We start from the raw sequence: 18,633 nt of genomic DNA, 5'->3' as shown, positions 1-18,633 counted from the left end.
AGGATCGACCAGATCTAAAACTTGAAGTTCTAAATTGGAGAAAGGTCAATTTTGATGGTATTATGCAAGAACTTTCGAAAGCTGATTGGAGGCAGGTGTTCACAGGTAAAGGGACGGCTGGAAAATGGGAAGCCTTCAGAAATGAGATAACGAGAATCCAGAGCAAGTACATTCCGGTTAGGGTGAAAGGTAGGTATAGGGAATGCTGGATGACTGAAGAAATTGAGGGTTTGGTGAAGAAAAAGGAGGAAGCATATGTACGGTATAGACAGGATAGATCGAGTATACATAAGAGGGAAATTAGGAGGCCAAAAAGGGGACATGAGATAGCTTTGGCAAATAGAATTAAGGAGAATCCAAAGGGTTTTTACTAATACATTAAGGACAAAAGGATGATGAGGGAGAGAATAGGACCCCTCAAAGATCAGCAAGACGGCTTTTGTGTGGAGCCGCAGAAAACTAAACTAGTATGTTGCATCAGTATCTACTTTGGAAAAGAATATGGAAAATATAGACTGTAGGGAAATAGATGGTGACACCTTGCAAAATGTCCATATTACAGAGGAGGAAGTGCTGAATGTCTTGAAACGCATAAAGGTGGACAAATCCCTAGGACCTGATCAAGTGTACTCGAGAACATTGGGAAGCTAGAGATGTGATTGCTGGGCCTCTTGCTGAGATATTTGTATCATCTTTAGTCACAGGTGATTGGAGGTTTCCAGAAGATTAGAGGTTGGCTAACATGGTGCCATTCTTTAAGAAGGGTAGTAAGGATGAGCCAGGGAACTATGGACCAGTGAGCCTGACATCAGTGGTGGGCAAGTTGTTGGAAGGAATCTTGAGGGACAAGATGTACATGTATTTGGAAACACAAGGACTGATTAGGGACAGTCAACATGACTTTGTGCATGGGAAGTCATGCCTCACAAACTTGATTGAGTTTTTTGAAGAAGTAACAAAGAGGATTGATGAGTGCAGAGCGGTGGATGTGATCTACATGGCCTTCAGTAAGGTTTTCAACAAAGGCGAGCATAAGAGGTAAGTTGGTAGATTTACAGATGACACCAAAATTGGGCCAATGGGCAGAGAAGTGGCAGATGGAGTTTAATTCAGATAAATGTAAGGTGCTACATTTTGGGAAAACAAATCTTAGCAGGATGGATACACTTAATGGTAAGGTCCTAGGGAGTGTTGCTGAACAAAGAGACCTTGGAGTGCAGGTTTGTAGCTCCTTGAAAGTGGAGTCGCAGGTAGATAGGATAGTGAAGAAGGTGTTTGGTATGCTTTCTTTGAGTGCAGGAGTTGGGAGGTCACGTTGCAGCTGTCCAGGACATTGGTTAGGCCACTGTTGGAATATTGCGTGCAATTCTGGTCTCCTTCCTATCAGCAAGATGTTGTGAAACTTGAAAGGGTTCAGAAAAGATTTGCCAGGGTTGGAGGATTTGAGCTATAGGGAGAAGCTGAACAGGCCGGGACTGTTTTCCCTGGAGCCTCAGAGGCTGAGGGGTGACCTTACAGAGGTTTATAAAATCATGAGAAGCATGGATAGGATAAATAGACAAAGTCTTTTCCCTGGGGTCCGGGAGTCCAGAACACGAGGGCATAGGTTTAGGGTGAGAGGGGAAAGATATAAAAGGGACCTAAAGGGCAATGTTTTCATGCAGATGGTGTTACATGCATGGAATGAGATGCCAGAGGAAGTGGTGGAGGCTAGTACACCTGCTACATTTATAAAGGTATTTGGATGGGTATATGAATAGGAAGGGTTTGGAGGGATATGGGCCAGGTGCTGGCAGGTGGGACTAGATTGGGTTGGGATATCTGGTCGGCATGGATGGTTGGACCAAAGGGTCTCTTTCCATGCTGTACATCTCTATGACTTTATGACTCTATTAGAAATGTTGCTTCAAGTTCCATGTTACACTTTTAGGAATGGCATTCCATGGATATGTTTTTCCATGTGGTGGCTACTTTTACATCTGCAGCAGTGTTTGGGTGTTGTCTTGACACCGGTCAGAAGTCAGCATGATGCTGCTGTCTTGAAACAGACTGGTGCATGTTGAGTTGTGATTGAGCCACCAGCAAGATGGAGTTTTTAAGTAACTGGGTTAGATACACGATGTAATCTAATTTCTTATTTTCAGAGAACAACCCCTGTGTTTCTCCAGAGTTTTCTAAAGTAATTCAAGTTTTACACTTTAGTAAAAAGTACAGAGCACTCCTGGGCAAGTGTCTGATTCAGAAGTTGGAAGTATGTCAAGCTCTGAGTAGATTCTGTAAAGATCTAATGATAAAAGCAATTTCAATACGTTATGCATGTGTTGAGAAAAATAGATAACACTGCATCAGTGTGGAATAAAACTGTGCATGCAGTGATAATTCAGCTGGAGCCTCTCTAGTTGGTAGTGTCGCACAGGTGGAGTGGAGTGAATCTTCTCCAATGTTAGCTCTACTATATTTGACATCTGCAAACAGCGTAGAGTGCGGTGATTATTTTTATGCAGCATTGGGTAATCAACATTTGATTGGAGTTTGATCTTGCTGAAGCAATACATTAATGGATGGCACGGTGGCACAGTGGTTAGCACTGCTGCCTCACAGTGCCAGAGATCTGGGTTCGATTCCCGACTCAGTCTGTGTGGAGTTTGCACATTCTCCCCGTGTCTGCGCGAGTTTCCTCTGGGTGCTCCGGTTTCCTCCCATAGTCCAAAGATGTGCAGGTCAGGTGAATTGGCCATGCTAAATTGCCCGTAGTGTTAGGTAAAGGGGTAAATGTCGGGGAATGGTGGGTTGCGCTTTGGCGGGTCGGTGTGGACTTGTTGGGCCGAAGGGCCTGTTTCCACACTGTAAGTAATCTAATCTAATTTTTTCTATTGCCACAATATTAAGTGTTCAAATTGAATGTACAATTAAGAGCAGGGTGTCTCCAGCTCTGCTTGTATAGAATGGGAAAATAGATAATTTATCAACTATTTCTACTTGTCAAAATTAAGTCAAGGGCGGTTAAGAACCATGAGTAGTTGATTTTAAAAAATTAATTCTTACAGGCAAGAATATGGTTGTAACATTCCCAACTAGCTGTTGAGAAAAAGGGGCCAGAAAAGATGTGGAGGTCAGTGTTTAGCACGGCTACCTCAATGTCAAGGACCCAGGTTCACTTTCAGACTTGGCTAACTGTCTGTAAAGTGTGCATGTTCACTCTTTTTGTCTGTGTGGCTTACTTCCCACAGTGAAAAGATATGCAAGTTAGGTGGATTACCCGTGCTAAATTGCCCCATAGTATCCAGGGATGTGCAGAGCTTGGTGGGTTAACTATGGCAAATGTGGGGTAGGGTGGGATGCACTCCCAAGTTGTTGCAGATCCAGTGGGCTGAATGGCTTGTGTGCACTGTAGGGATTCTATGAAATATCCTTCACCAAGTTAAATGCCATTTAGAGAGAGAAATCTGAAGCCTGGTTGACATGTGACTTCAGATCATAGCAATGTACTGCTTAATTAGGAATAAGCGATAAATGCTGGCTGAGCCAGTGATGACCCCATCCCTTGAACAAATATACATCCATAAAGCTTCAGGGCTGTAAAAGTACAGGTTCTTGTTGAGGTTTGTCTCTGCAGTTATAACATCTGTAACATCCTCTCACATTGATTAGCACTTCCCAGCGCCCTATATTTTTTGAAGGAAGTTTGCAATGATTTGAGCTGTTAAAGGCTTCTTGGAAATATTAATTTTAGGAACTGGAATATTAATGAAAGGATTACATTTTTCCTCTGTTAAAGCTCTTTTGGCTTTCTAGTAAAAATGTTGGTTGAGCATGCCTGATTTAAACAAGATGCTGGTTGTTCAAAGTTCTTCACAAATAATAAAAAAAATTCTTTAGGAATAATTCACAGAATTTTATTGTTTAATAGTACAAATATTTGTGGTTTTGTGATTTGAGCAGTTCAGAGTTCCCAGTTATCCTAAATTTCGAGACTACGAGACAAAGACAGGGCTGACTTAGTGTTATTTTTTAAAATAATGGAATGTGTGAAAAAGCAATAATTTTAATTTTTGAATGTGAAATTTTTGTATAAATGTGGAATGGAACAACTCTAAGCAAAAGTGACTACATACATCAATTAACTAAGGTGTTTCTGAACTACACACACTATATACGATTTAGGACTCTAATATTCAGGATTAAAATGAGTTTAATAAAGAAACTATGGTGGAAAACTCACTTGATAATATGGATTATTCAGACAAGACATATAGCACTCATGCTAGATCAAGACTGTACTTCAAAAACCCATTAAAACCCATGTCTTATTTGCAATAAATTCCCATTGTTCGCTTATGAAGATTTAGCCTTGGAGTTCAACTACTTCAACAACTGCTTTTATCATCCCCGTTCAGTCTTTTCTGAGATGGAATTCCCCAAAAAGTGTAACAAAACTTCCTCTTTTAACAGACAGCTAACTTTGTAGAGTTGCTGCTGAACTTCAAAAAGTTCCAATCTTTCACAACTAGATCAAGCAAACATTGCTTGTGGGCTTCGTACACGTCACTCCCAGCTGATTGAACACTATGGTCTAAGGGCTTCCTTATAACCTTGAAAATCTTTTGTGGGACGGAGCCACCATTCTGTGGAAGTTTTCCTCAGCCCTACTTGGGGTTTGCTAACAATATCACTTGTGCTATCTGAAACTACTTGTGCTGCAGTACTCTTTCAACTCCAAACTGCAACCAATTTCTTGTATCAAACACACACCTTGGCAAATTGAAGTCAGAGAACCTTCCTAAGCTCTACACATGATGATGTAGCCAATCCTGTGCCATCTTTAACTGGACCTTTTAGAGTTTAAACTAATTTAGCTCCTATCTCCTCTGGACTACCATTTCTACAAGCTCCTCAGGCACGAATCCTTCAGTATGGTAATCTCACCTGTTTTTATAGCTCCGTCTCTATTCTGATACTACTTTCCAAACATGAGTAACTTCCTGAACTACCTTTTAGTTCATGTGACATTCATAAAAGCCAAATAGTTTAAATACTTTTCCATTGCCAAATACTCTTTCCAGAACTAAACATTAGTTCTGAAATGTTGACATGAATCAAATACTAATACTTGCAAGAAAAATGTGACCGGTATTAGAGGGTACTTTTTGACTTGTTAGATCGAAACAATGAATTTTCAGTGTTGTTTGAATTTTGCAGCATTGAAGTTAATTCCTGTTGCACAAAAATGCGAGTTTGATCAGGAATGTAGATGAAGACCAATACTTAATTGTAATTATTTTAACTTGTCATTTATTTGTTGTGCTGGGGCATTTTGGAAATAAACGATGGGTACCTTATGCACTGTTTTCTTTTTGTTTGAATGCCACTTAATGATTCCTGATTAGACTGAGCAGTTTCTTTCCTATTTAACTTGATGAAATTACTATCTTGTTTTTGCAGTCTGCTTGGGTGTCAACAGAAATTTCTAGCTGAGTTGTTACAAATACAGTATGACTCTTTTTTTGAAGTCAGCTAGATCAGAGGGTCTAGACATAATGACGAAAGCCTGATTGTTTGTGCTACTGTGTAATTACACCTATGTTTCTATCACAGCTGAATATGCAAAATTTGTGGCTGCAATGACTTGGCATAAAGGTCCACCCTTAGCAGGAACTTGGTGCTATAGTAAACATTTCATTTCATTCGTGGCCAGTGGATAGCACTGCCAAGACAGTTGGAGTACTCATCAGCTTGTTAAATGATTCGCTTTGGCCTTCCAGTTAACAGCTGTTCATATCCCAATACTGCACTTTCCAAAGTCTAAGATTATGTGCTGTGGGATGCATTTGAAGCTTGGGACAACTGCACATAGGGAAAGAGGAAAGACCACTGTCTAGGCCCTTCAGCTGGTGTAGACTGAGGGCTGGAAATTGAAAAATCCCTTGGACTGTATGTTTGATGTAACGGATGTTGTTATTTTAAATGTAGTATTGGAAAATAGTTGTTTTGTACTGTACATGGCTGTTCAACATGACATTATAGAATTTAATGGATAATGTTTTTGGGAAAAATACAGAGTTACTCGAGGTGTCAACCACGTTAGCTGGAAACCCTGTTTCATTGATTACGAATTGTTAGCAAGTTGGGTTTTCAAGGTTTGTGTAAAGACTTGTAGTTCGGGTGCTGATTGCCACGTTCTGGGTATGATCGCTGAACTGGGAAGTTGATTTGCAGACATTGGATCCCCTGTCCGGGTGACGTCTTCAGTGCTTTGGAACCTCCTGTGAAGCGGTGCTGTACTGTCTCTTCTGGAATTTATTTGGTTCCGTTCCTGTTGCTTCCATTTGCCAGTTCCGGTTGTTCATTGTAGTGGCCGGGATATGAGCCAGGATTGACCTGCAAAGGATGAAACCAGAAAGCAGCAACCCCAAGATTTTACAGATTACCTAGAGTACGCAAGCCAGATATACCACTTAGACCTGTTGTGGCACTCACAGGAATGCCATCGCATAAACTGGCAAAAGAACTTCAGCAAAAACTAAAACATCTTATTAGTGGATCCAAGCAGTCCGTATAATTGTCACAAGAATTGAGAGATAACATCAAGAGCATAAACATAGACAAGGACAAAGCAATGATCTCATTTGACGTAACAGTATTAGTCACTTCAGTTGACAAAACTCTAGCCAGAGAGACGATAACCAACCTCCTGGGGAAGCAAAACAGACAACATGATGGGGAACCAAAGACTACTAGACCTGTGCTTGATGACGCATTCACACTGAAATATATGAACAGATCAATGGAATGCCTATGGGGTCACCCATCTCTGGGCTCATAACAGAAGCAGTGATGCAAAGATTGGAACAAACAGTCCTCCCACAAATCCTACCTAAACGCTGGATCAGATACCCAGGCAACATTTTTGTTATCATTAAGAGAAAAGAAATAGCGAACGCACACCGGATTATCATCAGAGCAGTGAATGCACCGCAAAAGTGTTCAGGAAAGCCCCACACACTGACCAGGTCTTGCATTACTACAACAACAACCACCCACACACACCCAAGAGAAGTTGCATTAGGAGCCTGTTCAAAAGGGGTACAACACACTGTAGCACTCCTGACCTACGAAGGGAAGAAGCAGAACACCTCTACAGTGTCTTCACCAAGAACAGATATCCCTGTAACTTCATCCACAGATGCCTAACAGATAGGCATGCCATGATCTAACTCAGCAGCCACGATATCTTACATTAAAAAAAAATCTTTGCACTGACAGCCAGACATCTCCGACCACTTGGATTCATGGCAGCCCATAAACGGACAACAACTCACCAAGTCAAAATACTCTATACTCATCATGTGCAAGACTAACATAATTTGCAAAGACTGTATGAAACACAATGTTGGGCAAACAGGCAAACAACTAGCAACCTGCATCGATGATCAACAACTAGCGGCACGGTGGCGCAGTGGTTAGCACAGCTGCCTCACGGTGTCAGAGACCAAGGGTTCAATTCCCACCTCAGGTGACTGTCTGTGTGGAGTTTGCACATTCTCCCCGTGTTTGCATGGGTTTCCTCCAAGTGCTCGAGTTTCTTCCCACAGTCCCAAAATGTGCAGGTTAGGTGAATTGGCCATGCTAAATTGCCCTTAGTGTTAGGTGTAGGGGCCTGGGTGGGTTGCGCTTCGGCGGGTTGGTGTGGACTTGTTGGGCCGAAGGGTCTGTTTGCACACTATAAGTAATCTAATCTAAAATTTTAATCTAGCCACTAAACGCATGACCATCTGTCCTCAGTAGCCCCACGCACAGATGGCAAGGACCACAAATTTGACTGGGACAACACAATGGTCATAAGACAAGCTAAACAGAGGGCAATCAGGGAATTTCTGGAAGCGTGGCACTCAGCCACAGATTCCATCAACATGCATCTTGACCTAGGCCCAATATCACAGCCACGGCAATGCGAAGCAACAGAAATGGAACCAAACAAATTCGAACATGGTGTCGCACTGCTTCACAGGAGACTCCAAAGCACTGAAGATGTCACCTAGACAACAGATGAAACGTCTGCAAATCAACTTTCCAGCTCAGTGAACATACCCAGAACTATGACAAGTTGGGTTTTTCCCTTAACGAACTGAGCTTTTGTTGGTATATGCACTATAGGTCTGCAATTAGATGATTGAAATGGATTTTATGACTTGGAGTAGATTGAATTGATAATGTTGTGAATTTGACTGCTGGGGTTGAACTAGGGAAAGTGGAAAAGGTCAAGGTGCACAATGGATGGAACAGTTTAAAGTTGGTTCATTGGCCATTATTGTCAAAAACAGAAGAGTGATAAAGGTGATTTTGAACACACTTTTCCAAGGTAAAACAATAAGCTCCAAGCTATCTAATTTTTACCCAAAGAAATATTAATAAATTTCAGTCACTTTGTGTGCTTGTATATCCAGTGCAATGTCTGCAGGATTATTTGGTTTGTTTCATGTTAAAATTCAACCCTCCAATCCATGTCTATATGCACCTTATCCAAAAAAACGCAGTTTGGAAATTTGGAGCAAGGCCCCTTGGTGTCACTGTATGCTTGCTAACTGGAAATTAATAGAGGCCTGTTCTTAGATTGCGTGGCTATGGTTGGTTTTCCTTTTGACAGTATGCCCAAGATTGTTATCTCCCACTGTTAGAAACAAATAAGTGTAAACATGTGTTCTTGATGCCAGACTTTGACTTGTACCATGTCCAATATTTGGTTCCTCCAGGTGAATACTTCTCTTTCCCTCTCCCTAGCTCCCTCAGAGAATATGGGTACATTTATTAGGATTTTTGTTCAGGTTTGTACTTGCTTTTCTCACTTAAATAGTCATGATATCCCTGGCTGTTATTCCACTGTTATTTTGCACCACATATCTGATGGCTTATTAGGGAAACATAGTATGCATTTTCCGACATATTTTGATTTTACACCTAATAGTATGAGGATGTATTCTTTTATATAAAATAAAATTCCTTTTTCTTTGCTTTGTAGATTTTGGGCAATGCTTCTGAGTTTAAGAGAGCAGTGAAGCTGGTGACTACCACAGTCTCTTTTAATAAAGATTCAACCGTGCAAGTCTTTGAGGCAACTATCAGGTAAACCACAGATTTAATTTTTGTACCTGATGTTTTATTTTCTGTTTTTTGTCCAGCATCAACTCTTAGGAGTTTTTGTGTTATGTGAAGACAGGGTCAAGCTTGTCTGTAAAGTTTTAAAAAAAAATGTGGGAACAGAGGTCGCTCAGTCAGCCCTCAAGCTCGTTATATCATTGACTTTGCTGCATGCATGTTGCTTGGTTGAGAGCTTGCAGGTTGGAATGCCTGATGTCGAAGCAGGTTTGGAACATGGTGTCCAAGGACCAGTGCTATGGTGTTACAGTACGTCTTGCTAGTGGTACACATTGTTGTTATTGGGTGTCGGTGTTGGAGGGAGTCAATGTTGATGGTAATAGATGGGGTGTCAATCGGATTGCTGTTATGTACTGATGATGTTGAATTTCTTGGATGTTGGAGTTTTACTCATCCAGGCAAGTGCCAAGTATTTGACCACTCCTGACTGTGTCTTTATAGATAGTGGACAGGTTCCGGACAGTCAGGGAGTGAGTTACTCACTGCAGCAATTCTAGCCTCTGATCTGTTATAACTGTGGTATTAATATGGCTAGTTGAGTTCACTAATGGTCGATGGCAGCCCCTGCAATATTAGCGTTGGAGGCAGGTGTTCAGTAATGGTAATTAATGTTCCCTTGACAGAACTATTCCTAATTGCATTTTAACAGCTTGTCTTGTTCTTCTGTAGGATTTTGGGGAGTTTGCTATCTGCACATATGATAATAATGGACCCTGCTCAACCCTTTGGAAATATGACCCCGGATGGTTATGATGATGAATTGCTTCACTTAGCTCGTGACCTGGCTGTGAGATTGCTTCCAGCATTTGAAAACACCAAAACTGGCATTCCTCATCCTAGGGTATGTGGCATGTAGTGTTCGAGTTGTAAGCTGGTGAATATTTCATACCCGCTCATGCCTATAAAATTGTCATTTTGTAAAGTTGAGGAAGCCGGACTTCAAGTGCATAATCTTAATTTTAGATTTAGATAATTTCCAGCTTTTAAGCATAAGTTTGGTTACAAAATTTGAATGACACTGATTTTCCTGGGGACTTGTGCATCCTTTTTATTTAAATCCACAAATGACAGTTAGTGTTACTTGTGCCATGTTTGGTATGATTGAGCAGAGATGTGATTTCCTGAACAAAGATAAAATTGGGAAATTTTGCACATTTGCACAAGTTAGGGAGCAACCAACTTGACTTTGACATGCTGATGCACAGAGTGGTCTATGTTTGAGAAAGAACAAATGAACCAGTGTCTGTGTGAGTTTCCTTCGGGTGCTCTGGCTTCTTCCCACCATCCAGAGATGCGCAGTTTAGGTGAATTAGCCACACTAAATTGTACATAGTGTTGAAGGATGTGCAGGTTAGGTACATTAGTCAGGGGTAAATGTAGAGTAATAAGGGATTGGGTCTGGGTGGGAAACTCTTTTGGAGGGTTGATGTGGACTTATTGGACCGAAGGGCCTGTTTCCACGCTGTAGGGATTCTATGAAAGCAGACCGGCATTGAATACTTCCAGATTTTTGGAATACCAGTCCATAGTTATTTGTCTAAAGACATCCAAGCCGTGCTGTAGCTGCTTTTACATTGACTTTGCTATTCAGTTAATAAAATTGCTGCTTCCAAAGCGGTATTACTTGCAGCAACTTCACTCTGCACTGGCCAGCTTTGCTTGCTATTAATTTGAACCTAGGTCTGTGATAATTGTGAAACATGGTGATCAGAAACTAGCTGTGTGAACGCTGCTGTACGGCGACTTCTGTGTGATAACTTAAGTTGCAGTTAATTTTCTTTTTTTGATAAAAAGAGTCACTCATTAACTTCTGAATGTTACCAAAATTGTATCCACATATCTTGGACTTATGAATGCCCAGGTCCACTTCAATTGTCAGCAGTTTCAACTTCCTAAAGGCATCAAAGATTTACTGCATAATTTGATACTCAGCATGGACAGCTAAATATTTTTATTATTATTCCTGTGATCCCGGAAGTGATCAACCTCCAATCTGGATTGGCAAGCAACGTTTTACCACAATTCAGCTGAAAACATTATCCTAGTTTCTGGGTCATCTCTATCCCGTTGCTGTCATTTCTGTTTTCATGCTGGCTGTTCCCTTCGGATTTGGCAGCCTTTGCCAGACCATGGAAGGTCATTTTATATCTTCGTAGATTTATTGCATGCACAACTTTATAAGTCAGGGCTCCACCTTAACCTGTGACAATCCTACGCCAAATGAATTAATGATTTTCTAATGAAATGCCAAAAGCAAGACTTTGGGTATCCAAACTAGAAAAAATGTAACAAAAAGTAATAAAAGATCAATGCAAACCTCCTGCAGGGAAAATTGGTGGTACTTCGAGTGCTGGATGAGGAGAGAACAACTTGTATTATATCTTGAGTTAAATATTGCTATGTAGGATTTCAACTGTTAATGCTGCACCTAGTCATTCATTGATTTTCAGCTTTTTAGATACATGCTAAAGTTGCATTATCTTCTAAAAGTAAATTAACATTGCTCTTATATTGAAAAATGTTTAGTATTTGCAGTACACTAGTAATTGCACTTTTACGATGGTGTGAGATTGTGGTATGGGCAGAAGATATCGGGGGGTTGTCACAGATGCAATTACTTACTTAAGTAGCGCATGGCATGTTGGAGGAAAGGGTATTCAAACTCGGCCAAAATGTCTTGGAATGTATTGTGACAGCTTAATTCCCCTGCTGATTTTGAGTTTATTTTGCAGTGTGGCACAGCAGAAAGTAATTAACCAAAGAAATCTCCTTGTTTAAAACAAAACCTTGCAGGTAAATCTAAAGAAAGGGGTGCCTTCTACTTGCCTTAATGAAACTTGTACTGCTGGAGCTGGCTCTCTGCTTGTGGAGTTTGGAATCCTGAGCCGTCTCATTGGGGATTCTACGTTTGAGTGGGTAGCTCGCCAAGCTGTAAGAGCCCTTTGGAAACTCAGAAGTGATGAGACTGGACTTCTAGGTACTTAAATGTAATTATTGGTGTTTCTGAATTGTTTGTGGAACTTTACAAAATCTTAATTTTAATGTTAAAGTTCTTGGTGTAAAAATGCAAATTAAAGTGTCCAAAATTGAACATTTTGACCTGTTAACGATAAGAATACTTATAAAGCTCAACTTATAGCTTGTAATGTGAAATAGGCTATAATGCTTTATTCCACGTTTGTGTTCAGATTGTGGAAGTAACTGAATTCTTAATGGTAGGACTGGCTTTGTTTCAGCTCATGCTGCATGAGCATACAAATGGCATGAGATCACTCTGCAATTTCTTGACATTTAGGTAACATGGTTTTTTTTATTCCAACTAAATTGAACAACTTGACATTTTTACCACAGCATGCAACATTTGCCAGATCTTGCTCACTGGGTAACTTATCTGTGTATTTTTGTGGTCTACTGTCCAAACCTCTGTACTGTTGTCATCTGCACATTTAGAACCATAACTGTTGACCCTTCATTGAAGTCACTTGTATAAATTGTGAACAGTTGGGGTAATAGCACTGATCTCTGCAATGCACCACTCCTTATACCTTACCAACCTGAAAAAGATCCATTTTTGTCTACCTTCTACTTCCTGTTAGCCAACCAGTCTTTCTGCCTCTATCACTATGCTGCTCTCTACACTAAGCTTTAATTTTCTGCAATGTCTTTGTGGCAATGTATCTGGTATCTAGCTACAATACTTACAATGTTTCCTTTTTATCCTCTGAGCAGTCAGCCATTTAGCTCCTTGAGCCTGTTCTGCCGTTCAGTGCCATTGTGGCTGATGTTTGGCTTAACTCTATATACCTGCCTTTGGCCCATATCAACAGGATATCTTCTCAAAGAACTCTAATAGACTGATCGAACGCTTATCATTTCATAAGACCTTAAACTCTCCAATTGCACTGCTATGGCTACTTTAATCAGGGCCTCAAACGTTTTCCTGTTAAGCTAACTGGCCTGAAGTTTCTTGCTTTCTGACTCTCTTTGTGAAGGAGTTACATTTGCCATCTTCTCGTCCATTGGAGAGAAGAGGAATTTTGGGAAATGAAATAAATGCCAAACCAATTAAAATGATCTAATTTCATCTTTAAGACCTAAAGTGAAGACCATCAGGCTCCCGACATCTGGCTGCCTAAAAATTAAATTTACTCAGTCCCACTCCTTTGGTTTTCCTCCTTCTGTTTTCTGTTCATTTTCATTGATTTTGGGATGTCACTTGTATCCTCTCATGAAGAATGCAAAATTCGTATCGAACTTGCTTTCTATAGGACCAACGCTTGTTTAAAGCTTTTCTTAATATTTATAGTGGCGTTTACTAACTCCTGACTTTCTCTTGTATTCTAACATTTCCCTCCTCACTTTATGGGCGGCACAGTGGCTCAGTTAGCCTCACAGCACCGGGGACGCGGGTTCGATTCCAGCCTCTGGCAGCTGTCTGTGTGGAGTTTGCGAATGCTGCCCATGTCTGCGTGGGTTTCCTCTGGGTGCTCCGGTTTCCTCTCTCAGTCCAAAGATGTGCAGGTTAGGGGAATTGGCCATGCTAAATTGCCCATAGTATCCAGGGATGCGTAGTTTAGGTGCATTAGTCAGGAGTAAATATAGGGTAGGGGAATAGATCTGGGTGAGTTACTCTTCAGAGGGTCAGTGTGGAACTGTTGGGTCAAAGGGCCTTTTTCCACACTTTGGGGATTCTAATTCTTCAAAAAAGTATCATACTGAAGGTTTGGTAATTTTTGAAAATATTCTGAGTAATCATCTAACCTGCCCTCTGCCCTTGTCTTGATAAAATTGTGCTTTTCCTTTTAGGTTGAGACCTTTAACTTTTTTTTTCAGTTAACCATGGATGGTGAGTCCATTCCTTAGATTTTTTTTGTTGAAATGTATTTGTTCTGTGTCTTCTGAAATATCCCCTTAAGTGTTTGCAACTGCATCACTGTTTACCTATCTTTTAACTTTTTTTAAATTCAGCTTTCTTGCACTTGTAATTTTCCTATTCTGTAAATATCAGGTCTCTCCTTCCTTCTGTAAAATTCAGTTGTAATATGATGACTGCTACTTAGGATGTCATTTTGTTATGAGGTAATTAATCCTGTTTCCTTGAACAAACAGATCTAGTTTGGCCTGTTCTCTGTTCAGCTTCAGATTATCACGTTTGATGGAAATATGCTGAAAGCTTTCTATGAATTTGTTATCCAGGCTACCTTGCCCATGTTTATTGTGTATTTCCAGTGGCTATGTAGACTTACATTTCTCATGCCTTTCTGATAAGCTCTCATTTCTTCCTTTGTGCAGAGCCTTACTCTGTAGTTAATATTACGAGACCTGTGCATCACACTAACAAGTGACTCCTTGCTTTCATCAAGCTGTTTCTACATTTGATTTTCTGAACTTAGTCATCCCTGTCTAATAGCATCATTATTAACAAAGTCGCCTCTCCACATTTTTATTAGCTCCCTATCATTTGAAATATCTCGCATTCCTCAAGCTTCAGGTCGCAATCCATGTCATCATCTAGCCCAAACGTATTTCCTGTTTATCTACCTTCTCAGTTTCCTCTTTATTTTGAATGCTATGTGTTCAGATACAGACACTATAGTTAGAAATTCTAATCTCCTGTTATTTGACTCTGATTTAAGCACTTTATCTTTTCCTGTTATTGCCTGTATATCATTTTACTTTTTAGTACCTTTTTGCTCTAAACTCCACTTATTTACCATATCATCCCAAATTTGATCCCTTGCCCCCTCTATTTAGATTTCCGTCCTCTCTACCTTCCAGCTGTGCAGTTAGCAAGGACAGTATATTCCTGATGAAGGATTTTTGCCCAAAACATAAATTTTTTTCTTGCTCCTCAGCCGCTGCCTGACCTGCTGTGCTTTTCCAGCATCACTCTAATCTTGACTCTAATCTCCAACATCTGCAGTATCCACTTCTGCCACATATAAGCCCCATTTTCCTCAAGACTGGTGTCCATGTCCCATGAACTGGATCCTACTTCTTGCGCACAAATCTTCAAGCCATGCAATTAAAACTCTAATCTGATTTGCTTCATACAAATTTGTATGTGGCTTCGGTTGTGTCACAGATTGACATTAGAGATGCTCCTCCTTAGTATGGTTTTCAGCTCCTCTTACTGATCTTGCAGAAACTTCTTGTTTATGTTGATGTTGTTGGTACCCACACTAATCAGGACTACTGGATTCTCCTCTCCAGCCCTAGCACCAGATAAGCAACATCACCATTTGGATTTGCTATGTTCAGCTGCTCCGAATTTTGTTATCCCCTTCAGTACACTGTCCTACACTAGCACTATTTTTTTCCATTGACCTTCCATCTCTTGAATGGCTTGTGCCATGGTGGCATGGTCTGTTATACATCCACCCTGAGGACATTGTTCTCAAGTAGACAGGCAGCAAGAACCTCAAACCATTTGGGACAATTATGAATACGGAGGCTCTGCCCTCTTTTCTAGGTCCATTTACCTGCCTGTCACAGAGTCTCATTAATTTTTCCTTGACCACTGATCAAGTCAGATTACTCAACCCTAAGAGGTGTGACTGCCTCTTGGTACAAATAATCCAGGTAAATTTCCTTCTCCTTTAATGCATCCCAGCTCAAAAGGTTTGAGCTGCTTTGGCTGAAGTGTTTCTCATATTTGATCTTAGGCACAAGCTCAAGGTTTTGATCTGCATGGCAAATTTGAGGGCTGCTAAATTTAATTTAGTTGATGCATATGAGGAATAAGCCTCTGTTTCTCTCTCAAATGGGGCTTGTTTTATTTCGTAAAGTTCTACTCCCTATTGATAACCATGAACCCCTCCCAAACCCTCTACCTGTTCTGATCAGAATTTCCCTCATCAGCTATATTATACTTGTCCATCTGAACCAAACCTTGCTCCTGTTCAACCCAGCTGGTCGATTTCTCACACTTACCAGGTTATAGGGGCTGTTGCCTTCATTAGAGGGTGAAGCGACTGGTGGTGATTTAATCTGAGGGCCACCAGACTTCAGGCAAGGGAAGAGGTTGAGAAGGAGAGTCCTTCATCGTAACCTCAAACTGGTAATGGGAATTGAACCCAGGCTGTTGGCATCACAATGCTCTGTAAACCAACAATACAGCCGGCTGAGCTGAATTGATTCTCCTGGTATTACTATAGTGTTAAGTCCCTACAAAGTGTAACGTCAAGGCCATTAAATTTCTCATTCTGTCACAGCTTACAGTCAGTGTAACCATTTTTACTCAACTTTGGGATTGTTATATGTTCCTCATCAATAGTTTGTGTTGACGCAATGAGGCAGCACATCAAGACTATTCACAGCTGGTTGGTTTTTTTTGTGGACCATGATTTCCTACTTTGATATTTGGAACTTAATACTTTTTTCTGCAAAAATGGTCAAAACTCAATTGAGTTCTGCTATGAATGGGTTCACCTCTGTCCCTCATCTATGACAGTTGGATAGAGACCCAATTAGAGCAAGTAGATACTACTTATTATTTTTTTTTAAAAGTCCTTAATGGATAGCAAAGCTAACACTTCGTCCATAAACAATAGTGTGGTGATTATTTTAAAAATAGCAAGGAATATATTAAAAAACACTTGCTACTTCTGAGGGGTCTGCGGCTTTAGTGCACTTTGAAATCTAGTTGTGCAGGTATCACAAACTCTCATGGGAGTATTTCAGTTTCCATTGTGCCATGAATTTTATATAAATGTTGAAATATAGGCAGATGTTCCATTTCTAATGACTGACTTAAACTATTTGTTTGGAACCTTTTTGTTAACAGCCAGTAGGATTTCTGCAGTTTGGACATATTTCCTCCTGTTTAGAGTTTGTTACTTTACCAGATCTAATTGTCAAATTGCTACATCTCTACACAGCATTTCGAATTAAAATTCCACTGAGATCTTAATTTAAGAGTTTGAACTGTTTGAACTCTGAGACATTGAGAATTGTCTCTTTTTTTTCTTGAACCGTAGGGAATGTGGTAAACATTCAGACTGGACAATGGGTTGGAAAACAAAGTGGATTAGGAGCAGGAATGGACTCTTTTTATGAGTATCTTCTGAAATCCTACATAGTGTTTGGAGAAACTGAAGATCTGGAGATGTTTAATGCTGCTTATGAAAGCATTCAGAATCATCTGAGAAGAGGGTATGATATCCTTGTACTGTGAATTTTAAGCTCTTGGATAAGTACTCTCTTCAACGTCAGAAACTGCCAGCCTTTCTTCATCTATTTTAATATTTATTTCAATGGCACCATATTAAATTTTCCTGCAGTTGTAAATTCACTAAAAATTCAGCAAGCAGTAATTTCTGTAATTTTTGTTCAATGTTTTTGAAGTGTTGAACCTTATAATTTGTAATATAAGGATTAAAGGAGGAAAAAATGGTTATGGAAATTAACTTAAACTTTTAATTGAGAGCCCCATCCTTCAACTGTTAATGTTAACGTGTATGACAAACTCTCGTAGCTCAACGTTATCTTTAACCTATGGACTTTGCTTAATCCTGCACTGAAAAAGTTTTGAAAAGACTGAATGACAGAAACTACTGCTACCTGGAGTAGGAGGGATTAGGCTGTTTGTTTAATTCAAGGCCAAGTTTTTTTTAAATTTCATAACTTAATATTATGGGGAAATTGAGCAAGTGTTAACAGTTTAAAGCAGATTCTATTAAGAGGGTTGTTATGTTTTCAGTGCCTTTGACAAAGGTTTGACATTGTCAAATACAAAGCTCAGCTTGCTGATTTGAATTAAACTGTCTGTGGTTTCAAAAGGGTAATGGGGATCGTTGGTTGTGTTTCCAGACAGCGGTTGTGGTTTAATGTTTGCAAAATATGTTTCCTGCTATGTGAGAGCAGTAACATAATTTTTAAAGCTGCAGAGAAGGCAACAGCAATTAATCTGCTTTTTGTAATCAAGATATCCATCTGTAATTTCCTCAGCAATGTGACCACTTTATAAAATAAAAAACTTGTGCACCTTTTGCAAACTTGAAAACGTTGTTTGCTAAATAGACTTGATATAAAGTTTATTTTGGATTTTGACATGGAAAACCATTTCCCGTTGTTATTTAGTGGTTTGTCCAAGTTGTACTGCAATCAACGCTGTACTAAATACCTTATCGTGGCAGGGAGTCAGAAATACCTGAGCACATTTGGTCTGAAGACTATCTGTACTTGAATGTTGAATCTTGAGTGCATGGGACTTCAAATCTTCCAGAACAGATATTTAAATGTATTTTAGGGAATGACGGTTGTCAAATGGAATGGATTGATGGATTATGCCTGAAATACTGGCACTTTTGAAGGCAACTCTTCTTCAATTTCATTAGTCTGTCTTACTCACCACGCTACAAATAAATTTTGGTCTCCAAATCAGAATACTCCACCGCTAGGTAACAGTCCATGAGAATTGTTGTCTAAACTTTTTAAAACAAACCTGTAATCATTTACAACATAGCATGGTACAGTATT

General features: G+C 39.9%; 1 protein-coding gene across 1 annotated transcript in view; it reads left to right on the top strand.

Moving 5' to 3' along the window:
- edem1 (ER degradation enhancer, mannosidase alpha-like 1) overlaps positions 1–18,633 on the top strand; it is a 41,930-nt gene that overhangs the window by 12,109 nt on the left and 11,188 nt on the right. Inside the window, exons 3-6 of the mRNA XM_060835731.1 lie at positions 9,017–9,120; positions 9,823–9,994; positions 11,947–12,130; positions 17,133–17,307. Coding sequence (XP_060691714.1) covers positions 9,017–9,120; positions 9,823–9,994; positions 11,947–12,130; positions 17,133–17,307 — 635 coding nt within the window. The remainder of the gene's footprint in view (positions 1–9,016; positions 9,121–9,822; positions 9,995–11,946; positions 12,131–17,132; positions 17,308–18,633) is intronic.

This window comes from Hemiscyllium ocellatum, chromosome 14 (assembly GCF_020745735.1).
Source record: "Hemiscyllium ocellatum isolate sHemOce1 chromosome 14, sHemOce1.pat.X.cur, whole genome shotgun sequence".
Taxonomy (NCBI): domain Eukaryota; kingdom Metazoa; phylum Chordata; class Chondrichthyes; order Orectolobiformes; family Hemiscylliidae; genus Hemiscyllium; species Hemiscyllium ocellatum.
Note: the sequence above shows the minus strand (reverse complement) of the source record. Positions and strands in the feature narration are given on the sequence as shown.